The sequence below is a fragment of the Pygocentrus nattereri genome, chromosome 13 (assembly GCF_015220715.1).
Source record: "Pygocentrus nattereri isolate fPygNat1 chromosome 13, fPygNat1.pri, whole genome shotgun sequence".
NCBI lineage: Eukaryota > Metazoa > Chordata > Actinopteri > Characiformes > Serrasalmidae > Pygocentrus > Pygocentrus nattereri.
Window position 1 is genome coordinate 3,246,472 of NC_051223.1, and position 25,146 is coordinate 3,271,617.

Below are 25,146 nucleotides of genomic sequence, written 5' to 3' on the forward strand. Positions count from 1 at the left end.
AGAGAGCGCGCGCCGTCTGGTTTCCCGTCAGTCAGTCTGAGCAAAATATACAAAATGTTGTAAAACTACATACAACTAAACGTTAGAAAGAGCATTTTTCGTCCAAAAACGTCATAATTTGAAGGAACGTCCCGTTCATGAAAAGACCTTTAGAAACTATTAGGACTAGAACCTGAAAGTTTGGCCTTTAATGGGAATTGGCTTACTGGCTGACATTAGAGTCCACTAGTTTGGACTCTATTCCACTTTAATGGGAATTGGCTTACTGGCTGATATTAGAGTCCACTAGTTTGGGCTGTATTCCACTTTAATGGGAATTGGCTTACTGGCTGATATTAGAGTCCACTAGTTTGGACTCTATTCCCCTTTAATGGGAATTGGCTTACTGGCTGATATTAGAGTCCACTAGTTTGGGCTGTATTCCCCTTTAATGGGAATTGGCTTACTGGCTGATATTAGAGTCCACTAGTTTGGACTCTATTCCCCTTTAATGGGAATTGGCTTACTGGCTGATATTAGAGTCCACTAGTTTGGACTCTATTCCCCTTTAATGGGAATTGGCTTACTGGCTGATATTAGAGTCCACTAGTTTCCTATACAGGCCTTTAATGGAAATTGGCTTACTGGCTGACATTAGAGTCCACTAGTTTCCTATACAGGCCTTTAATGGAAATTGGCTTACTGGCTGATATTAGAGTCTGCTAGTTTGGACTCTATTCCCTTTTTAATGGGAATTGGCTTACTGGCTGATATTAGAGTCCACTAGTTTGGACTCTATTCCCCTTTAATGGGAATTGGCTTACTGGCTGATATTAGAGTCCACTAGTTTGGGCTGTATTCCCCTTTAATGGGAATTGGCTTACTGGCTGATATTAGAGTCCACTAGTTTGGACTCTATTCCCCTTTAATGGGAATTGGCTTACTGGCTGATATTAGAGTCCACTAGTTTGGACTCTATTCCCCTTTAATGGGAATTGGCTTACTGGCTGATATTAGAGTCCACTAGTTTCCTATACAGGCCTTTAATGGAAATTGGCTTACTGGCTGACATTAGAGTCCACTAGTTTCCTATACAGGCCTTTAATGGAAATTGGCTTACTGGCTGATATTAGAGTCTGCTAGTTTGGACTCTATTCCCTTTTTAATGGGAATTGGCTTACTGGCTGATATTAGAGTCCACTAGTTTGGACTCTATTCCCCTTTAATGGGAATTGGCTTACTGGCTGATATTAGAGTCCACTAGTCTCCTATACAGACCTTTAATGGGAATTGGTCTACTGGCTGATATTAGAGTCCACTAGTTTGGACTCTATTCCCCTTTAATGGGAATTGGCTTACTGGCTGATATTAGAGTCTGCTAGTTTGGACTCTATTCCCCTTTAATGGGAATTGGCTTACTGGCTGATATTAGAGTCTGCTAGTTTCCTATACAGGCCTTTAATGGAAATTGGCTTACTGGCTGATATTAGAGTCCACTAGTTTCCTATACAGGCCTTTAATGGGAATTGGCTTACTGGCTGATATTAGAGTCTGCTAGTTTCCTATACAGGCCTTTAATGGGAATTGGCTTACTGGCTGATATTAGAGTCCGCTAGTTTCCTATATAGTACACCTTTAGATCCCATTAGGAAACCATCAAATGCATCTGGAATTAGCCCTGAACCACCTGTTAAACCATTCCTTTACACTGTGATATCAACCAAGGGAAACACATAATTCCATTAGTGACACTAACAGGAACCAACAGACACTCTAAAGACTTTTGTTCCTTTCAGAAGAGTCTTCAGGCCTGTCCATCACTCAAAACTAACAAGGCTGGGATTTAAGGCAGAAACAACAGGATGTTTATTTTTATTTATTGGTATGCTTTATGTTTTACGGCACATGGCATTTGTGAGGCTGTTGACGTGTTGACTAAGTGAAATTTGAAGTGCTGCAAGCACATAAAGCTGATGAATGGCTCCTCTAGCACACAGCTGGGCTTTCAAGACAAGCTAGCATGTGAAATATAGCATGGCAGTCCGCAAGGTTCAAAGCTGACAAGGCTGGCATGACAAGTGTGTGTGTGTGTGTGTGTGTGTGTGTGGTGGGTGGGGGGCAGGTATGTGGCCAAGATCAATCCTGACATATACAGGGCAAATAAATCTGTGTTGTGGTTACAGGTGCCGTAGTTTGGTAAGTGAGTGATGGGACTGTTGAGGGCCTCAGATGTTCCAGAGAACCCTGCGCGCGCACACACACACACACACACACACACACACACACACACACACACACACACACACACACACATACACATCCCACAGAGTTTTCATGTGATTTGCATGTATATATGGATATATACATTCAAATAAAGCTGAGAGTATGCACTCATAGTCATTTTTTAATTTTAATTACCATATCCTGTGGTAGACAGGTAAAATTACACACACACACCAAGCTTGTCAGTGACAACTGACATAACCCTACATAAATGTTTATAAAGGCTTATTTCAATGGGCATAATCTGATATAAAGAGTTTTGATCAAAGTCAGCTAAAGTAGCCTTTATGACAGATGATGCCTATTGGAATAAGCATTTATAAACAGTTATTTCTAGGTTTATGTCAGTTGTCATGACAAGCTTAGCTGTCATGTAGCCTTATGAACAGTACCTTGCAGTTAACTGTTGCAACAAGCTTATGTAGGTGTAATATAGCCTTATGAACAGTACCCTGCAGTTAACTGTTGCCACAAGCTTATGAAGGTATAATACAGCCTTATGAACAGTACCCTGCAGTTTACTGTTGCCACAAGCTTATGAAGGTATAATACAGCCTTATGAACAGTACCCTGCAGTTTACTGTTGCCACAAGCTTATGAAGGTATAATATAGCCTTATGAACAGTACCCTGCAGTAAACGGTTGCCAAAAGAGCTCAACAGAAAAAATAATGCAGTAACAAGCAATTGAATTAGTTTTATTCAACTATGTGAAAAAATTCACATAATATATTTAGGTTGAATGAAGCTAGTTGATTTACTTGTTACCACAGGAAATCATTTTATGTTGGTCTGACAAGCCATTTTTACAGTGTACAAAAAATAGACAATTGGGCTGTTCAAAGTTTCTATTTCTTCTTTATGTAAATATTTAGTGGCCTCAAAGTATAAACTATTTGGATGTTTGTGTCATACGTAAACATGTACTAAGTTCATGGTTTTAGGAAGCAAAATATCAAACCAAATAGAACTTATTGTGAAGCACCCTCAGCATGTAAAACTTACTCTTTTCAATGAAAGTATTTGATGTAGAGTGACAAGACAGTTAAAGTTCCACAACATGCCATCCACACCCCAGTCCATAGAGTCCATATACAGAAGCTACACCTGGACTGCTTTCTGAATGAGGAACAACACAGTGCAACCAGCCAGAACAGACAAGTTATATACACTATATGGGCAAAAAAAAAGGACACCCCTCCTACTTATTGGGCTCAGGTGTTTCAGCCACAGCCATTGCTAGCAGGTGGATAAAATTAGCATAGCCTTGCCGTCTCCATAGACAACCACTGGCAGTAGAATGGGTCCTACTAGTCAGCTCAGCAATTTTAAACATGGCACTGTCATAGCATGCCGCCTCTGCCATGAGTCAGTTTGTGAAAAACTGTAATTGGGGGCTGGGGGTGGGGGGTGGGAGGGTGCAATTCCATATTAATGCCTATGGATTTCGAATGGGATGTCATAAAAGTGTAGATGTCCCAATACTTTAGTGCATATAGTGTATAGCTGTCTCAAAGGCACAGTAACAAAAACAGCCTGAAGGGAAAAAACAGCTAGTTTTCGTACATTCAACAACACAAATGCTATGGATATTAAAATATTAAAATACAAGTTAAATGTAGGATGTGGGCGATCTGTGCTTTACTGTACAGTCTGATTGGAATTCCTCTCCTATCTTTCTCCACACAAAGCGTCTAAAAGCCCATTACACAGAAGCTTCAACAACTATCATTTTTCCAATATTATGTGTGTTCACCTTTAACTGTTATTACAGTGTCTACTCTTTTCGACACACCCTCGCTTTCAGTTTTTCAAAGAAATCTGAAGGTATATTTTTCCACACTTTCAACGTTCAACTTCTCACAATACAAGCAAGCCCAAACACATTCAGTGATGCTGAGGTCTGGACTCTGGGCTGGTCAGTTCATTATTCTGAGCACACAAGCAGCTTCTTTGTTTGATTTACAGATGTTCGTCTGTCTTGCCCATTCCCTTTTTCAGTAAGGCTGAGTGGTCTTCTGGACAGAAACAGCTGTGGACATTTTTCAGATCTGAGGCAGCTTGATTTTTCTCCTCTCTCTCAAAGATGAAAACTGTTGTTTATCTGACGGGGACAGTTTTGGTGGTCTACCAAGTCTCGCGTGGTTTCACAGGAGTCATATTTTCTCTTTATCCTTTAATAACGTTTGACTTTGATTTTGGGAACTTTCTGTGGGAACTGTTTTCTTCATCTCCTCAGAATTATCATCATTTTGTACTTAAGGGCTGTTTTGACTGTACATTAAATAAATGAAGTGTGGTCTCTGACATTTTCACAGTACTGTACATGTATATGTTTATTATTATAAGCATCATAACTATTACCATTATTGTCCTTAGGGTCTTCACAAAGAATGTAATGCTTGGCCACACTCATACAAGGCTAAAGTTTAAAAGCCTGTTGGCCAGCTCATTAAAATATTTAAGGCCGTGGTCAAAGGTGGACGGGTATGTATGTATGGTGTGATGACGGGGGGTGTGTGCTTCTGCGAAGTGGGGGGTAAAGACAAAACTCACCGTCCAGCTGTCTGTTGTGCTCTGATGGATGCTCTGTGGAAACATACTTGAAGTTTAAGCTTTGCCCTTCTCTTTCCAGTCCTTTGGCAAGCAGGCCCAAAGGCAGAGACACTAAAAATAGTTCAAAACACAATAACCGTGGTCGGCGGGGGTGGCTGTAAGATAATACGCTGCCCTCTAACAGCCCCTCTGGAGGAGGCATGGGGCAAGAACGACGGCCCGGTGGACTTGGAGGTGTAAAGGGGGTAGTGGGTGAGGAGTTGGCTGCAGGAGAAATCGACAAATGTTATTTTTAAACAGCTGCTAGTGCCCGCCCGACGGAAAATAGACGGGAGTGACATTACAAAGATTCAAAATCATTTGGAGTGCGTAGGCTGCCTGCGTCATGATATTTATCTGAACTCTGTCATAGTTCATTTTTTTATTCAGTTATATATATAAAAAACTGGGTTTTCCTTCCTAAACTAAACGTAATAAACAGCCAAAACTGGTGTCTGAAGTTTGCTTCTTTAGTCTTGCACTTGAGCTACAAGCAAATATAGCGAACAATTGATCAAGGGGGCAGTCGTTGGCTGGAGGTTAGGGAACCAGCCTCGTGACTGGACGGTCGCCGGACCGATCCCCAAAGCCGACAGCACATGACTGAGGTGTCCTTGAGCAAGATACCTAACCCCCAACCACTCTGGGCAAGTGTGCTCACTGCCCCCTAGTGTGTGTGGTGTTTCACCTGTTTTCAAGGTGGTGGGAGAGGGACATGATATTAATTTGCCCCACCCACTGGTGAACAGGTAGGTAGTGATAAATAGTTATATTTTTTCAAAGACTAAGGGTAAGAATTTAGACTTTTAAATTGCAATGTGATATGAGGACTTAAAATGATGATACTTAACCTGGGATGAACTAATATGGTAAAAATGTCTTTTTTTTTCAGGCTGATCTCAAATAGACTTGCTTATGTGATTTCTGACATTATATTACAAACAGCTATCTATCAAAAAAAAATTAAAATAACAGACAAGCTTCCAGATGGTAGTTCTAGGCATTTTAGCTATGTAACACACTCTATTTTTACACATAACAGTATCAAGGGCCAGTTTTTTAGACTGACTCCAGGTCCAGTACTTCTTGCTATCCAATTACAAGCCAAAACAAATGACATAACATTAATAACATTTGTCTCCTAACTTTTTTCTCTCTGTTGTTTGACTCCAGATGAGTACCTCCTTTTTTGAAATGTGATTTTTTCCCCCTTACTTCAGCATCTTAGACAATGGTACAGTACTAACCTAGAAGTTGTTAGGGGGCGCCCTCGTGGCTGCAGGGGCACTAAACAGCTGCTTATGTCACTTATTAGGTAGAGTTGGTACTGACAGTACACCATGCAGTGTCAGAAACCACAGGAGTGGGGGCTCCCGAGTGGTGCAACCGTCTAAGTGTTGGCCCTATCATCAAGAGATCGTGAGTTCGATCCCTGGTGATGCTACAGCCATCCGTAAGGCACAATTGGCTACCACCTGGGGGGGTAGGATGCCCCACCCCCTCCCCCAACACCCAACATGATGCTAGTGAGTGCAGGAGTCTGTTAGCTGACGTAACAGATCTGGTGGTTGGCGCTGTCCTCTGAGCACGTTCAGCTGTCCAGTGACATTGCGCGAGCAGCAGTTCGAAAAGATGCAGTAGCTGGCTTCACAGATCTCGGAGGAAGCCTGCGTTAGCCTTTGCCTTTATTTCACTTGTAAATCATTTCAGAACAATGCAGAAAATGGTAAACGGTCTGAGGGAAGAATGTTCGGGCTGAGGGAAGGAGACTGTTCTATTTAAGTGAAAAAACTGAACGTTGAATTTTTTTCTCTGTGGTAAATATACAGGAGATGGCAGCCGACTGGGCAGCGTCTCAGAATGCCCTAATCAACCCCACTTACCTGGTTGCCACGGCAACCCACTCCGAAGCCGACAGTGTGATTTTATACACCACTGCGTGAAATCAGCTTGTAAATTGGGCTTTTAAAGAAAGAGAGAGAGTGTGATGAGGTTGAAAGAAACAGTGACGTGAGACGACAGACAAGATGCTCTTTTTGTGAAAAGCGTGTGAGCAATAATGACAGGCAGCCACTCTTCCCTCCATTTGCTATATGACCTGAGCTGTTAGCCTCTCTCTCTCTCTCTCTCTCTCTCTCTCTCTCTCTCTCTCTCTCTCCCTCTCCACACACATAGGGCTATTTAATTCAACAGAATTTACATTCAGTTAAGTCTTTTAAAATTATTCTGCACCATCTGTCCCTTTCTGAATCATCCTAGTTGTCTGTTGGCTAGGCTTAGATAGAGCTGAGAAGCAGGAGAAACAAAAACGCAGCTACACCCACATGTCTGAGGGTTAATGGACTGCATTATAGCTTTAGGCTCTATATGCTTTCTCATGTTGTTTCAGCAAATTTCACCAAGATCACAGTCAAATTAGTTTTCTTCATGGCTATGGCCACGTACCCTACCGCTACACTGCTGTGAAAAATTTGCCCCTCACCCGATTTCATCTGTTTTCGCTAATTTGTCACATGTAAACACTTCAGATCATCCAACTCATTTTAATATAAGATAAAGACAAAACAAGTAAGCACAGCTTTTAAACGATTATTCCGCTTATTGAAGTAACTGGTTTTGCCACCCTTTTCAGTAACAACTGCGATCAAACATGATGAGTCTTTTATTTTGCTGTGGAGCAATTCTGGCCGTCTCTTCTTTGCAAAATTGTTTTAATTCAGCTGCATTCATTTTGAGCCATTTAGAGGTGGACCTACTTGTGTCCTTTGGATCGCTGTTCAACTGCGCTTGCGCTTTAAGGGGTTACACTACATGACTTTTACCCTGATTTTAGCTTCGATTCTCAGTCTGGCTGAGTCTGTGCTAGTTGGCTCTTGTCTGCAGATTTTTAGATCAGTCAGAGTTGACAGTTGGCGACAGAATCGAGTCGTGTGCAAGGGGCACAGACTCAGACCAGTGGGAGTTTATCAAACATGTTTGATTTTTTTTCGAACTGACTCTAAGCGTAATCTAGTGTAAACTGATCAACGGCTCAATCTAAATGGATTACTGCAACAGCCAATGAAAACTGAGAGCAAGAACGTGAAAATACAGCAAGTAAACATAGAAAAATGGGGAAAACAAAGCTTTTTACTGAGCTGAGTTAAAGGCACGACCACAATCAAGTTTAACTGTGCTTAAAACTCTACACAATACCAAACTGATCACATTTTTAAATCAGTGTGCCTCACTTAAGCATGTTTATCTGCTGCTTCTTTACTATGTCAGCGCAAATGGCAGAGAGAACAGCAACAGCAGACCCATATTTATTTAAGTCTCCTACTAACTGGAGAATGCAAGAATTCGCGTGAGTTCAGTTGAGCAGTAGATGAAAAGCTGAGTAGTGGAAATGATGTAGAAAACAAGTTGTGTGGTTCCTGTCCCCAAGAAAAGGCAACCGACAGGACTGAATGATTATCAACCGTTTGCACACATCCCGCCTAATGAAGACACTTGAAAGGCTGATGCTAGCTCATCTGAGACTTCTGGTCAAAACATCTCTTGGCCCTCTGCAGTTTGCCTACCAGGATGGCATTGGAGTGGATGATGCAGTTATCTACCTGCTGGACAGAACACATCAGGCAGCACTGTGAGGAGCATGTTTTTTGATTTCTCCAGTGCATTCAACACCATACAGCCTGTACTGTTAGGGGAGAAACTACGGCTGATGCAGGTGGATGAATCCATCATCTCATGGACAATGGACTATCTGACTGGACGGCCTCAGTATGTACGACTGCAGGGCTGTGTCTCAGACAAGGCTGGGTGCAGTGTTGGGGCACCCCAGGGGACTGTGTTAGCTCAATGCCTGTTCAACCTGTACACCTCTGACTTCAGGTACTACACAGAGTCGTGTCATCTGCAAAAATTCTCAGATGACACGGCTATTGTGGGGTGCACAAGGAATGGACGGGAGGAGGAATACAGGAAGCTGGTGAAGGACTTTGTTGACTGGGGTAAGCTGAACCAGCTGCAGCTAAACATCAGTAAGACTAAGGAGATGGTGCTGGACTTTAGGAAGTCCAAACCTGTCTTGTCAGCAGTCACTGTTGATGGTGTTGATGTGGAGGTGGTTGGGACATACAAATATCTGGGTGTGCACTTTGACAACAAGCTGGACTGGAGCTGTAACACTCTCGCGGTGTACAAGACGACACTTACTGAGGAGGCTGAGGTCTTTTGGTGTGTGCGCTAAGCTCCTATGGACAATCTCCTGCTGTCTGAAATGTGCTGTTGAGCGATTACTGTAATGGCACCTTTCAGTATGCACTTTACTTTACACTACAATATTGATGCAACTCAAAGTTATTCATGTCTATAATATGTGGTGTTAGACGACCTCATACCACTCAGTGCCTGCTGTCTTGTAAATACAGCGAATCTGTTTCATATGCCATGTAAATATACTTTTATACTTTATTTTATTTCTCTTGTACTTTAACTTCTGTCTAGATTTATTTCTATTTTGTATTTTTCTGCAAAGTTTATTTAAGTTTATGTATAATTATATGTCTTGCTACTAAAATACTGCAATTTCCCTCCAGGATCAATAAAGTTCTATCTATCTAGTGTGTGATCTCCAACATTTCAGTTGCCCCAAAAAATCTGCAAAAAACAATCGGGTGTGTGAGATGCCCACTGTTTTTATAATCTGTTCAGACTTTAAAAGTTGTGTAGTGAACCTAAGGCCTTAGGTCACAAACTGACGGATGAACATTCTCCTTCAGGATTTCTGATAGAGAGCAGAATTAATGGTTCCATCAATTATGACGTTGTCCAGCTCCTGGAGAAGTAAAGCAGCCCCAGACTATCACACTACCACCACCATGTTTCACTGCTTGTATGATGTTCTAATGATGGAATGCAGTGTTAGCCTTACAACAGATGTAACAGGACTCATGTCTTCCAAAAAGTTCCACCTTTGATTTGTCAGTCCACAGAATATTACCCCAAAAGTCTTGGGGGTCATCTAGATGTTTTTTTTTTGGCAAATGGGAGCCTTTGTGTTCTTTTTGGCCAACTCTCCTGCACTCTCCTCTCTTGCAACTCTTACATGGATCCCATTTTGTTCAGTGTCTTGTGTACGGGGAATTGTGTACGTTGACCTTTAACTGAGGCAAGTGTGACCTGTAATTCTTTTGATGTTCGTCTAGGTTTTGTGTGACCTCCTGGATGAGTCGCTGACGTGCTCTTGGTGAAATTTTGGAAGGTCGGCCACTCCTGGAAAGGTTAGATCCCATTGTTTTCAAATAAATGTGTCCCAAAGTCTGAAAATCAATGTGAAACATTAGGAATTGACACTAATGGAACACATCATCTACAGTTAAATACACTTTTTTGTGTTTTCATGAACAAAATTATGATTTAATGGGTGTAAAATGTTCAAAGCTGTGTATACTAGTCATGTTCTGGCTAGCGTTTTTTATTATCTACCTATTTTATCTTTAAAATGTTGTATTATATTGTGTGGGAATATGGTCAGATAACTATGTGCCAACTGTAGTTATCAGTGGTGAGGAAGTTTTGTAGAAAAGTGATTTTTTGGGGAGGCGTGGTGGGTAGCAAGAAGGGTCTGGGTTTGATTCCCTGGTCACCAGGGTGTGGTGTTTGTGTGGTTTCCCTGTGTCTGCGTGGGTTTCCTCCGGGTTCTCCGGTTTCCTCCCACAGTCCAGAGACATGCAGTCGGGCTAACTGGACTTGCTGGTGTGTGTGTGTGGGTGAATGTGAATATGTCTGTCTGTCTGTCTGCCGGTGGACTGGTGACCTCTCCAGGGTGTATCCTACCTTCCACCCAATGACTGCTGGGATAGGCTCCTGTGACCCAGAAGGACATGTGGCCTAGAAGATGTATTTCCAAAAATATAAGCTGCGGTTTGTGTCGTTTATGGACAGCCATATGCAAAAGTTTGGGCGCTCCTGGTCAAATCTCATAATTTGCTGATATATAAGTTGAAATTAAAAAGATGATGTAACTTTCACACACATTTCATATATTTTTCTGATGTTGAAAATAAACAGCAATTTTGCATTATCATGTGTGAATTTCTAAAGGATATGTTCATTTATTGACTAAGGTTGCCCAAATTTTTGCACATGACAATGTATATGTCTTTTTCCCTCAGTAGCCATCGTGTGACCCACAAAACTGACCTTGTCACAGGGTCTAAATGCACCAGGCATTCTCCTTATCCTATACAGGCCTTAGTGAATGACCAACAGACATTATACATCAGCAAAAGTTTTAACTGCACACCAGCTACAAGAGAGGGGTTGCTAATAAAGTGGCCAGAGAATTAATACCAGGGGAAACAGATTATTCTCTTTTGCTTTGTGTTGGATATGGGTGAGAAGATAGTTCTGAGTAAAGGAGAATAGCTTCAGCACTGCCTGAATGTGCTGTAGTCCCATATGCTCCACTGTTGTCCCTTATAACAGGTTGAAATTGCTAGAGCAGATTGGTTGTGGGTTTTCGAGCAGCATTTTGTTTTTAATGAAGGTCATTAGTGCTCATGCTAAATGAAGGGACTGAGAAATGGTCCAAAACCAGATGGCAAAACACTGAACTGCTTCAGAGAAGCGTGATGAGTCATTTTAGCTTTGTTATTTCCTTCCCATTCTCTATCACAGACTTTAACAAGCTATCGGTCTCTAGCGTCTTCATAATTTAGAAAGTAGTTTTTTTTTTTGCAGTCTGCTTATTATAATGTTAGTTTGTCAGTCTGTATGTAAATTGTCTGTTCATTTGCTTGGTGAAAAATAGTGAATTGCTGGCACAGTTACTTTTATTTTGAGTAATATGAATTGTCCATGATGGATAGCTAGATGGATGGATGGATGGATGGATGGATGGATGGATTGTCCATGATGTATAGCTGGATGGATGGATGGATGGATTGTCCATGATGGATAGCTGGATGGATGGATGGATGGATGGATAGCTGGATGGATGGATAGCTGGATGGATGGATGGATGGATGAATGGACAGATGGATGAATGGACGGATGGACAGATGGGTCCACTTTCAAGTTCACCATGTTGCATCCTATTCATTTCATTGTAAAGCCAGACTGGCATTTGTGCAGTTGCATTGCATTGAGCCAAGAGTAGGCTGGTCTTCCTAATGGTCAACATAAAACGTCTATGAAGGGCAGCAATGAGTCTCTTCACAGTCCATCACAGTTTTACATAATAATGAAAATATCTGTTTTTATACATAACTTCTTCTTCTTTCGGCTGCTCCCTTTAGGGGTCGCCACAGCAGATCATCTCCCTCCATCTTGCCCTATCCACTGCCTCCTCTACTTTCACACCAACCATCTCCATGTCCACCTTCACTACATCCATTAACCTTCTCTGAGGTCTACCTCTTCTCCTTCTACCTGGCAGCTCCATCTCCACCATTCTTTGCCCAATATATCCACTATTCCTCCTCAACACATGTCCAAACCATCTCAACGTGGCCTCTCTGGCATGTCATGCGGATCACAAATAGGTTTTTATACATAACTGTTGACAGTAAAAATTTAGAGGGGAGACATTCCACTGGATGAAGTTTACATGGTTTGAGTTTTAAATCTCATTGATTACTTGCTAAGACAGTTAGCTTGATACTGAGATTAGGCTAGCTTTATAGCTAGTGTGGATGCATAACTTCGGACGCATTGTAATAATGATAGAAACAGCATACGCCTGTGTTTTATTCTCACTGTACGCTCCTGTGTAACGTGAAAACAGCTTAGAAACAGTCATTGTCAATATGAAACAGCCACTTTAACTCACATGAAGCTCTGAGGTTACTTGCTGAGGTAGCTAGCTTGCTAGTGAGAGTGAGCTAACTTTCCGGGTGAAAGCAGAAAAAGGCTGTGTGTATTTTGCGTAACATTGCTGTTGTTGTTTTTGAAATGGTTCATTCATTTTCATGAAAGAAATGGCAAGCGGAGAGATCCAGCGCAGCTCAATACAGCAACAAAAAGTAGACTCTGCATGGATGAATGGATGGATAGAAGCAAAGACAGACAGATTCGACTGCTTGAATGAGTTTCTGGATTTTTTTTCCACCTTGTCCATTAAACCAAGGCTGAGGCAAGCTCAAAAAAACAAGATATCACAACGCATGTTCTTCTCAATGCCAGTATTTAAGCACGACTGTACTCGGCTTCAGCAGCTTATTTCAGTTATTGATTTACTTTTTTCCGCCTGCAGTTATTTTTGAACCTCCTCAACCTACAGTATAAACGGCTCTTTCAGTGTGGGAGTAAATGTGTAGATTGTGTTGCGCTGCCACGTCTAAAGCTGAAGCAGCCGAACACAGACTCCATTCACTGCAACTGCATTAAAACACGGCTGTGCACACATGATGTGGCAGGCGTCACTCTGGGGAAAGAAAACAGCATCACTGTTTAGGTATATGTGGCCAAAGTTGCCACTTTAAAGTAAACGTTTGCCAAAAAAACCCTGATTTACCCTACTCACCTCAAATATGGGTCAGCAGCCAAGATATGGTTGGTATCTGAAGTTTACTTCTTTAGTTGGGCACTGGAGCTACACGGCCAGTGTTGCTAATGAAAGCCTATACTCCACCCGTTTTGCATGGTGCAAACTCAACCTTAAGTGGTTGAGTAATCTCGAATAGACTTGCTTATGTAATCTTCAGTTTGGCTGTTTTAGCTATGCAGAGTGCTTTTTTTCCATTTCTGTATATAACAGTAAGTTAAAAATGCTACAAACCAGTCAGAAGTGCAGATGTAAATCAGTGGTAATTCAAACTATAAAAAAATCGACAAAAGATCCACTTGGAAAAGTCATTTTGCCCAAACTTTGTCCTTTTTTTATAGACAACAGTTTGTCCTGCAGTGCCAAAACCCAAGTAAGCAAGTCTGAGGTGAGTATTAATGGTTTAGCAGTTTGCAGATATATTTAAATAATTTTAAGTCAAAGCCCAGTGATGAACTTGACCTGTACGCTTTGTGAACTTTCTGAGCAGAAAGCAGGTCGCTAGTGACAAATCGGCTGGTGTTCCAGAGGCCTGGCAGCAGCGTTTACCCTGTTAACCTTGTCCCGCATACTCAAATCCTGAGACACTCGGCCTACAAAGAGGAACCACTCACATCACGACACCAAAATACACACCATCACTTACGGGCTCCCACCAGTGTCTGCAAATAATGGCATTTTAACACCCTCCAATATTTCTTTTTCATTGGCTGCCTTGCTTGCACGCTCTTTCTCTCTTTCTCTTGTTAATGGCAAAGAGCCCACATTCAAGAACTGTGCCTGTGTGCACATAAGAAGGACGTAAAGTTGAAGGAGATAAGTCCTCGCCCACGTTAATCCCTGCTCTTTATGGCTGGCATGCAGGACAAATTCGATAATGCTAAGAGGGAGGAAAGTGGTGCGTAACATTCTCCCTTCATGAAAGATTGAAAAATCTTTGAACTGCTGCCGTCAATCAAGAAACGTGATTAAAGGCCGACATCATAGAAAAACGAGTGCAAATAAATGGAAACTAAGCTGCAAATATAGCCTCATGGTTGTGAGGTCATGCCTGTGTGCTTTTTTCTTGCACGCTGTTGTTCTTTCTTTAGGTTTTAAATGATGACGTTTGTGTCATTTTATGTATCAAAAAAGAATCTTAATTCATCCCTTAGAATTAAACAGGCTGTGACTGTGTGAGTTTAAGACTGATATATGTCCATGAGCTCGGTTCTGATTTGCTGCCCTGTATTGCGCCTCATTTAAAAAGCAAACTGGGCTGAAGCGCTCCTTATATCTTCAGTGTGAATGGGTGGGGCTAAACTACTTAATATGCAAATGTATGTAAACAATATGCTTTTTCATGGCTTCACAAAAACAGTGAATTCAACGTATCAGAAAGCTGTGAAAGCTTCATATTGGACTGAAGAGCACAAAATGTTTAGAAACTTTAGCACTTTTACTTCAAAAAAGGCACAGAAGCTGCCATGCAGGCCAGCAAACGCTTATTTCTATGCGATCTGTATAATGTTAATCAAGCAGTTAAATGGAAACTAAACTCTTTGTGTTTGGGAAGTAAAAATGCTTGACATTTGAAATGACCTGAAAACTCCTACTTTGCATTTTAACACTGCCAGCCTGTTAGCACACGTTATTTCTTTCACGCATGTCTAAATTAAACCCAAAGCCTACAGTGGAACAGTTTTGTCACTTAGACAGGGTTCGAGATTCGATGTGAAGGAACGGAGCACAAATACACATTGTCATAAAAAAATAAGCTAATAAGGTGAGTCTTGATTCTGACTCACTGGGCCATATGGCTTAACAAGCATGTTTCCCTTGGAGTACATTGCTGAAGTATATACATCTATGAAAGGCTCAGAATGGACTAAATACTGAACTTTAGTAACACTTTGTGATGTGGAGCTCGGAAACTAGAGAACTATTAGATTTGTAGGCTCAAGGACAGACTTTTAATTTGTGTTATTTCTAGAGAGCAGGGGTTTCTGAATAGAGCAAGTGTATGGCTCCATCTAGGGTACGCGTTAAGCAATTGCATATACTACTCTGGTCAGTGGCATCGGCTGAAATTGCCTTTTCAAAAGCATTCAAGGTCAGTCTGAAATCCACCTTGATAAACATGGATTTTGGGCAAAAAAGGGCCAAGCCCAAAATGACAAAACATTGAAGCTTTAAATGGTCTCAACACATCATGAAACAAAGAATTAAAGGAACTTAATGTGGGAGAGCTTTTTACGTTGACTTCAAATGTTGGAAGTTTTGTGCAAAATTAGCAGACAACCTTTTATAGCAAGAGAAGTCAGTATTTCTCCACTCAGCACTGATGGTTTCAAAGAGGTGGAAAACATTGCCAAGCTAGTTTGTGTTTAATGTGAGAACAAATATTCTCTACAGGTTTTGGATCTGGACTCTGACCAGCCCAAACCTTCAGTAAAAAACACTTTACTTTCCGTTTGGCTCATTTTTGTGCCTGAGAGGGTATATAAATCTACAAAATAAACTGCATAGATAATAAACTTTGTTGTACTAAAATACTGATTAGTACTTTTATAGCCATTCACCACAGAATCTGGAGAGGTGGAGGTTTGCACTGGAGAGGAGAGGAATGAAGGTCAGTAGAGACAAGATGGAATACATGTGTGTGAATGAGAGGGAGGCAGGTGGAAAGGTGAAGATGCAAGGAGTAGAGGTCGTAAAGGTGGATGACTTTAAAAATCTTGGGTCAACCATCCAGAGCAATGGACAATGTAGAAAAGAGGTGAAGAAGAGGGTGCAGGCAGGATGGAGTGGGTGGAGACGGATGTCAGGGCTGATGTGTGACAGAGGGACAGCAGCAAGAGTGAAAGGGAAGGTTTACAAGACAGCAGTGCGTCCTGCTATGATGTACGGTTTGGAGACTGTGGCTCTGTCTAAAAGACAGGAGGCTGAGCTGGAGGTGGCGGAGATGAAGATGCTGAGATTTTTGTTGGGAGTGACAAGGCTGGACAGGCCAGGTTGAGATGGTTTGGACATGTGTTGAGGAGGAATAGTGGATATATTGGGCAAAGAATGGTGGAGATGGAGCTGCCGGGTAGAAGGAGAAGAGGTAGACCTCAGAGAAGGTTTATGGATGTAGTGAAGGTGGACATGGAGATGGTTGGTGTAAAAGTAGAGGAGGCAGTGGATAGGGCAAGATGGAGGCAGATGATCCGCTGTGGCGACCCCTAAAGGGAGCAGCCGGAAGAAGAAGAAGAAGAAGAAGAATCACAAACTTTGTTAAAGTGGCCCTGAGCAACTGGCTAATAAATAATTTTGTGACCATCCATATAATCTTATTGTGAAAGGCTACAAATGTCATCTTGTCACTGATTTGCGGGAGCGGGGTGGGTTAAAAGATTATGCTTCTGGCTCTACTTGATACAAAATAGACAAAATCCAGGCCCTCTAGTGGCCATTCTGCAGGCATAATGGGAATCAGATATTTTTGATCAATGTATTTTTCCCTGCATCCCATTTCCCCATCAGATTAGCCAGGACACAGTTGACTTTCTGTGAAATGTGACTGCATTGAGCCGCCAGTGAGCAATGAGGGGCGAAAGGGGAGAACGTACTGTTGAGAAAACGATTCACATGTTTCCATAAAGAGGGCCGTGTCGGGATAAAACAACACAAACGCAGCTTTCCTGATACTGAAATATCGAAATCAACAGCGACAACAAACAAAAAAGTTTTTAAACACAATGTTTTATGACTGTTGACTTATCTACGCAGACAAAAAGGTTTTGCTAAACTAACATTTCCATCAAAATGTATTCCATTCCTGTTATTGAAATAAAAAAAAAATGCAGTTTACCCAAGGGACCTTTGGGTGTGGGGAAATTGCTGTTTATTGCTACTTTGAAAAGGGGATAACATATAGGGGCAAAAATATATACATGTATATGTGTGTCATTACTTTTGCATGTGTTTTATATTTTCAACCAATATGGTAAATTTATCAGATGAACAGGAATTGTGCATTAAAGTGTGCAGAAGTTTACCTTCTCGGTAAAGGACACGTTAACTTATTTTCTCATAGAAAATGTCATTTGACCACATTTTTGCATGTATACTTTTTCATTTACCACCACGTAGATCATCTTTAACCAATGGAGGACCGGGTGGTCATGTTATACGCCACATCATCTAGAATCCCGAGTTTCCCAGCGATAAATATGACTTGCTCGACTAAATGAGGACAATTTTTAAGTGGGAAAATTGCTATTCCACAATTTCTGACAAAACCTGAATACAGCGTTAATACAGCATGTAAGCCTGTCACAATTATTAGATGACTGCCTAATCGCAGTTATTTAAAATGGTCACAATTATTTAGGCCTGACTGCAATAATTTTCCACAGCCATATTCTGCTGCAACAAACACACAATACAAATTTGGCGGACTGGATGGAAGCATTGTGGGAAACGTAGTCATGCAAGTGCTTATGAACACAACACTAATGCTTATCTGTTTGCTGGCTGTGTAGAAAATTCTAATGTTTTAGCATGCATGCTGAGAGAATGAGCTTTATGTATTCTTGCGAGAAACATGCCTAACTCCACAAATAATTCTGTTACAGCAGACGTTTGCATACACAACTGTACAGCCAGTGTTAGCTACTAAGTAAGCACAGCTAGCAAGTAAGGTGCTAAATTCATTTAGGCTAGCATTTTAATAGTTGCGTACGGTAAACAAGACAATTAAAACAACAATCGCAATTATTTATGAAAAACAATTAAAATTTCATGACTATGACAGCCCTATGAGCATGTAAAAGTAACTTAGTGATCTGATAGAAGCTTAGTTGCGTATTGTGGCCTTCTGGTGTATTTAAGGGGGGAGAGAAAGAAGAAAAATAAACAAATAAAAATAAATAAACAAACCTGATGAGGCATCACGATTCAACAGCATCTGTAAGTTGACCCCCGCACTCACACAAAGAGAATGGTCACTTTTTTTAACTCAGGCTTACTCCTTCTCTTTACATGACAGCACACAATTGTAAATGTCACCTTAACTTTTTTATTCTTCTTTTGAAGCCATAATATCTTACAGATTGAAAAGAAAAAAAAAACAAAAAAACATGACGCTAAAAATGTTTTCAGGTGCAAGTGGTAATGCTGACTGCACTTCAATGGAGTTAACGAATTACACTGATCAGCTGTACACCCATACGCGTGTTATTTAACCCTAGTAATGCCATGATATATCCAAGGTGGAGCTGCTGTAATAAAAACAATACTAGTTCATTTACAAAAAAAGACAAATTTGGAAGTGTGAGATTCATTTTTGCCCTCCCCAAGTCTCTGTTTGGTGCCGACAAGGAAGATATATGAAAGAGGAAAAAAAAAACAAAAAAACAAAAAAAAAAAACAAATAGGAAAAAAAAAATGCTACATGCACCCATCACCAAAAAAACATACATTATACCAGGTATTCATCTCTCGAACTTTAAAATGATTTTTAACACAGAATCATGTTAGTATTTCCATAAAATAATGATAAGAATAAGAATGAGACATGGGGAGAGAGCGAAAAAAAGAGAGAGAGAGGCACTGTGGAACTCCCTCTAGCTTATGATTCTTACAAAACTGATTTGATAAAAAAAGAAGGAAAAAACAAACAAACAAACAAACAAAACACAGACACACACACACACACACACACACACAAAACAAAACAAAAAAATAAAAACACAAACAAAAATCTGCAGAAATAATCTCTCTTAAGTGCGATTGCTCTCCTTCTAATAAACGGTCTGTCTGTTTCCAAGGTTATGTTGTTTTGGACCCTTTGAGGTGATTTGAGTTAATTTCCGCAGCACCTGCCAGTGGAGGCCTGAGGGGTGGAGTCCTGCAGATCCACACCGGTCCGGCCCCGCCCACTCGCCCCTCCACCACCCTGAGGCTCGTTCTTCGGCAGCTTCTTTGCTACAGGACGAGAAGCACCTAAGGTTACCATCCATTCACTCCATCAACATGATGAACAACTGCCAAACAAGCCAACAGTGAAGCCAAGGTCATATGTTATTTCTGCGCTCATTTCTCTTCATTAACTCAGTGCAAGTTCTCAAAGAAAAATATATTTCAATTTAAAAGAAAACGTAAAATGATTGTAATGTCTTGCACATAATGCATAAAGGCGCATACTTCCGTTTCTCCAATGAAAACGCAGGCATTGGCAGCTTTTTAAAAAAAAAATGCATCACCTTATTTTTGTAATATTTATTTGAATTGGCACTAATATAATCTAAAACCAGTTCTTAGACGTTAGAGTGTGCTTTACCAATGGCCATGAAGATCTCATTGACGTTCATTGCTGTTTTGGCGGAGGTTTCCATGAACAGCAGGCTGTTTTCATCAGCATATTCCTGAGCCTCCTGTTCAAAGTTAGATCCACATGTTAAACAGATCTTCACAAAGCAGACAAGCATTCTATGACCTTGGTTTGGATCTGAACAGCATTATTTGTGCTTTAATCAATCAAACAGGTCTTTCATATCAAAGATCCACATCCCTTGCCACACAAAAGAAAATCCATGTGTTGTTTTTATTGTCCATGTTTCACTACTGTGTAACTAGTTCCTCCATCACGTATGTTATTCCAGTGGTTTTCAAAATTATTTCTGGACTGTACCAAAATAATCAGATCAAACTCAATCGCAGTGAATTTTAAGGCTTCACGATGCACCGAACAGTTTTCAAAAGAATCAACCAAATTAAATTGCTGAGGTAAGATAAACCCCAGTTACTGACGTGCACACACCTGGAAGTCGACTGCTCTCTTGTTGGCCAGATCAGCTTTGTTCCCAGACAGAGCAATGACGATGTTTGGACTGGCCTGCCGCTGCAGCTCCTTCACCCAGTTCTTAGCTCGTGTAAATGTGTCCTGAATACACAGCAACAAAGGAACGGGTCATTATCATGTTATCTGTGATACCCATGCAACTAACAATCATTTCTGTAATCAATTAGTACATCTACTTATTGCATTAAAACCATTTTGCCCCCTACTCGTTTTTGGGGTGTACTGCACTCTGTCACAATTGCCATGTGGATCATATGAGCATTTTAAAAACATTACAGAAAATAATAATAGCCACATCGCTTTCTGTAGTGCACAAGACTTGGAACATTATTCTGGTTACCCATGATACATCTACCAAGTCATTTAAACCTGCAGTCCACAAAGCAAAGTGTGCATCAGAGCTCCACATAATACATATCATACTGCTATTGTACGGAAACAGTAATAAGTAATGCAGGCTAATAAGAACACATGGGTGAACAATTAGTTGTTTTGACCTATATTACTACATCTGTTTAACTACTTCACCTTGAATCATAACTTAGTAATCTGCATATTTTGTAATAGATGCTGACCTAGTATCCATGTATGCCTCCAGTCAGTACAAGCATATTAAAAATACAATACAGCACTTCAGTAATGTAAGGAATGTGTGTGTTGTTTTACTATACTGTAATAATAATCCTGTGTATAAGAGTGAGAGCGTATTCTCTTACTGTATTAGTAATATCGTAGACTATAATGGCAGCCTGAGCTCCTCTGTAGTACATGGGGGCCAAACTGTGGTATCGCTCCTGCCCAGCAGTATCCCAAATCTCAAACTTTACTGTCGTATCATCCAAGCATACTGTCTGTGTGAGGAACGCAGCTAGACAGAGAGAGAGAAAAAAAACCTCATTAGTGTGCATCTTAATTATTGTACATTTAATTTTATGCACAGTAATACCCGCTTCATAATAGATCGATGCTCTTCATAAACACTGCGTTTTACTGCCAGTCACATTAGCCATGGTAGGTCTTTCGGTAATTAAATCAAATTTCAAAGCCACAACGTTCACCCCTCCCAACATCTCTAAAGCATTTACTGCATGTAAGATTACATAACATACGGTACTTAAGCCTTAAGCAAAGCCAGTGACACTAATATCATTGAAGTTTCAAGTTCTCTGACATTTCTACTGTATTTTGAACGGAGAGTGGAGGGAGATTTCTAGAATGCTGAAAAACTACATGCATCACTGAAAAAGAGACACACTTGGACAATAATAGAAAGCAACAATGGCTAAATAAGTTAAAAAAACAAACAACTCGACTGTAATAATGGCATAAATTGCATAATAACATAGCAGGTTTATCTTATTTTTTAAATGTTATCAGTTCTTATATTTGCTGATGCAGTTTGCTTGTTACACCTTGTTCACAAATTGCATAAAAAGCCAGTGTCCCAATTCACACTGTGAAAACGTCTCTAAGGGCCTGTTTACACCTTGCATTAACGTGTTTTTGGCGACTGTATCATGTTTGGATGAAAAGACCATATACCAGTTAGGTGAAAAGTGTAACCGGACTCCAGGCAAAGTTTATCCAGATATGATCCGGACATAAAACACGGTAATGCAAGGTGTTAACAGGACGCCAGTGTTGGGACACATTTTTGGTCCTATTGCTCATCCTTAGTCCAGGCTTTTAAGGCTGCACGACATGGACAAAGTGTGCAGTAAAACAGCTGGATACTGTGATGATGTAAAATGCAACAAATTATCAAGTTTATTCAGAGGTATATAATAGTAATAACAGTATTTGCATACCAATAGGCATTCTTTTGATTAAGAGCACATTACTGTAAGCAGTCCTTTAGGCAAATTAGAGAGCAAAACAAACAAAATCACCATTCACTTTTGTGCAAAATAGAAATAATGAAAAAAAATGAATAATGAATTTTCATAATAAGGAAAAAATGGCCACCATTCCCTCAACAGGTTTTTCTGTACAGGTTCAAATACAAACAAATACGAATATGTAAGGGCGTAACAATTTTATGTTGAGGCAGGCTTGCTGAAATATTTTACTGTTTGACATGATGCTTTGGTTTGATAGTGGTCAACTTTTTTCACAGAAAAAGAAGAAATGTGCAGCTGGTGCTGTCAGCTTTATCTTGGCACCGCAATCTTTGTGAAAAGATGTGAACTGTTTTCACAGCAGGGGCTTCTCACCCCCCTCTTTCACCCTCCACTGCTCGCTAGCAGCTCAACACAGTCATAACCTTTCACACACAGAGAGCCAATCCAGGCCATCACTCACCTCCAATAGTGCTCTCCTGAAACTCGTGGAACTGTCCTTTGACGAATCGCAGCACAAGGCTGGACTTGCCCACTGCCGATTCGCCGAGAAGAACTAGTTTAAACTGGCAGATTTTATTCCCTGCGGCCGGCCCGTTGGGTCGACCTGCCATATTGCCAAAAAGATTCTCCTCTCGGGGGCGAGATGCTCAAACCTGGGCCACAGGCCACAGGGCCAGAAAGAAGAGACGAAAGACTGGAGATCCTGAGTTATGACTGGTCAGGTTAAACTGTCTGGTCCCAAGGCAGGCTTGACGTGCCTAAACAAGAGAAGGGGGGAAAAAAAGGTAACGAATCAGGCAAGTCAATGTACTACAAATATCACATTTACTTATTATTAGTATTATTATTAGTTATTTATAAATAAAATACAGAGCAAATATTATATGAATAAACGAGCCCAGCATTTAACATTAGATATCCACAAAACTGACAAAAAGAGTAGGAGCTCACAGTTCATGTGTATGAGCTACAACTTCCAGTTTGCAGCATGACCTACTGGAGGAGAAGGTATGTTTCCGCAGTCCCCAACCACACTTACCAAGAGATTTATCAATTCCTCTTTAGAAAGATGTAACTTACTGGCCTGATCTGGGAAACGTTTAGGTTCAGAGATATACAGTCTACACGTTTCCCAACAACTTTGTAAATCTGCCATCTAGTTTGGAAACATAGACCTTTCCCGAGAAATACTTTCGTTCCCGGTCATACAGAGGACTTGGCGGTCATGAAAGTGGAAAAAAGTATACCGACACCAAGATGAACTACTCCTTCACTTATAAAGGCCTAAAAATTAGTAATGGTCTTGTCAACAGAGATAGACCCATGTATCTAGGTTAGGTTAAAATGACCAATAATAACATATAAGCATGATTAGAGGAAACAGCGGCACGCCACAGACAAAACCCAGTAGAATTACATGTCGGTCACACACCTGAGGCCAGCATATAGTGATATAATTAACGTTTTCTGCTGTTGGTCAAGCTTTTGTCAGGCTCTTTTTCCTCTTGTATCCACGTATTTTTGAGGAACTGAAGAAGACTACAGCGCACCTTTCCACAGATAAGATGAAAAACGAAAGCACTAAATGTGAAACACAAGCTGTGACTCATTAACAGCCCATGACACGAAGGAACTTCCCTAAACCAATTCAACTCTGCAGACTGAGCCGAAAAGCCTCCAAACCAAGTTACCAAGCTAAAAGAGCAGAAAAAGAGTTGAGCTGCCTTACCCAAAACCCTGTCCTCTAAAGGGAATTCCACAATGTGTTTTTTAACACAAGCCATTTTATTCACTATCCAATAGGTTCTACCACAAGCGAACCTACGCAAGTCTCCTGAATTTACATATGTAATGTTGACGATGGTAAAATGAGTGGAGCAAAACACAGCTTACGCCAAGTCTTAGACACAAAACTATCACAAAACCATTCGATATTTCATGCCATATTTTTTCTGTGAGGGAGCTTTTATTTTTTTTTTTTCTTTCATTTATTTGTTTATTTTGTGAGGGAGCTTTAAAGGCGGACGTCTGGTTCCTATCGCCACCACTGTGAGACTTCTGACTCTGTACGTTTCTCTACAGAATATTTCACACTAAAATCGCTCTGAACGACTTTGTTGACATCTTAGCCATTTAATCAGCCATGTAAAAATACATTAAATACAGTGGCGTGCCCCTTTAACCGAGAATAATTACACATTTCGTGTTGGGCACTTTGTTCTAACAACAATTGGGTCAGCTTATATACTATTTAAATATGAAATGCAGAAGGAAAACGGCATAAGTCTGAGTAAAGTTTGTTTCCTCCACAGCTGTTTCAGATGGCTCGATATGACTCGGCGTTAAGTTACTTCTCATTCCTGGGGCGCTAACCGATTAGCTTAGCTTAGCTTAGTTCGCTTTCTGTAAGCAGCCAGGCCTCTTCGCTGGGTCGCCAACAGCAGCTCCGCGAAATATATTTAAAATATTACTTCTGAATGTACTAACTAACTACGGCGTAAAGTCATCATAATGGAGAGCGGAGAGCTAAACTGTGTCGGTTTGCGGCTGTCATCACTCGCTAACGAAGCTAACGTTAGCGTGCTAAGCCGACGCTCGGGGAAGGCGCGAGCCGGTTCGCGCTATTTAGCTAAGGCTTACCCTCCTGCAGAGCCGCTCGTCGACGTGTTTATGCGTTGTTTAAGCAGCGGCAGGTGTCCTCGTCCTCGTCTGCTCTTTCTCAGCTCCTTCCCTGTCACAACATGACGGCTCTCGGCGTTTGTTCGGGCCTTCGCTTCGCCTCCGACTCATATCCGGATACGAAGAGCTCGGGTGATCTGTGACGGAGCGGCTACGTCCCAATCACACACTGTTCACTGCTCACTGTACACTAGTTAGACAGCTAGGTAGTGAACAAGGGCACGCGGAAGAGCCCAAACCACGCAGCAAAATAAAAGCGACTTGTGATTCAAGCGAAAGAGAAAGCACCAGACGCAAAAGCTCAGTACATTAGCCAGCAAAAGTGGCTAGAGACGCATAAAATAATGCTTTTATTAAAGTGAACGAAGCGGGAATTCGAGTAGAAATAACACCCCACCAATACATTATATG

At 41.0% G+C, this 25,146-nt stretch overlaps 1 protein-coding gene across 1 annotated transcript; it reads right to left on the minus strand.

The window, feature by feature from the left end:
* Window positions 1-18,410: 18,410 nt before the first annotated feature.
* LOC108431395 (ras-related protein Rab-5C-like) lies at window positions 18,411-24,885 on the minus strand. Its single transcript, XM_017704500.2, has 6 exons — window positions 24,697-24,885; window positions 22,517-22,814; window positions 20,932-21,083; window positions 20,174-20,296; window positions 19,694-19,787; window positions 18,411-19,338 (listed from the first exon to the last, which is right to left on the minus strand). The coding sequence occupies exons 2-6, from the start codon at window positions 22,665-22,667 to the stop codon at window positions 19,217-19,219; spliced, it is 642 nt and encodes a 213-aa protein (XP_017559989.1). The 5' UTR covers window positions 22,668-22,814; window positions 24,697-24,885; the 3' UTR covers window positions 18,411-19,216.
* Between the last annotated feature and the right edge of the window lie 261 nt (window positions 24,886-25,146).

Excerpts from the sequence above, each read along its gene's own strand:
- LOC108431395 (XM_017704500.2), bottom strand. The coding sequence starts at position 22,667 with ATGGCAGGTCGACCCAACGGGCCGGCCGCAGGGAATAAAATCTGCCAG. Across the intron at positions 21,084-22,516 it reads TCAGGAGAGCACTATTGGAG|CTGCGTTCCTCACACAGACA; the intron begins GTGAGTGATGGC and ends CTCTCTGTCTAG. Across the intron at positions 19,339-19,693 it reads TGAGATCTTCATGGCCATTG|CAAAGAAGCTGCCGAAGAAC; the intron begins GTAAAGCACACT and ends CTCGTCCTGTAG.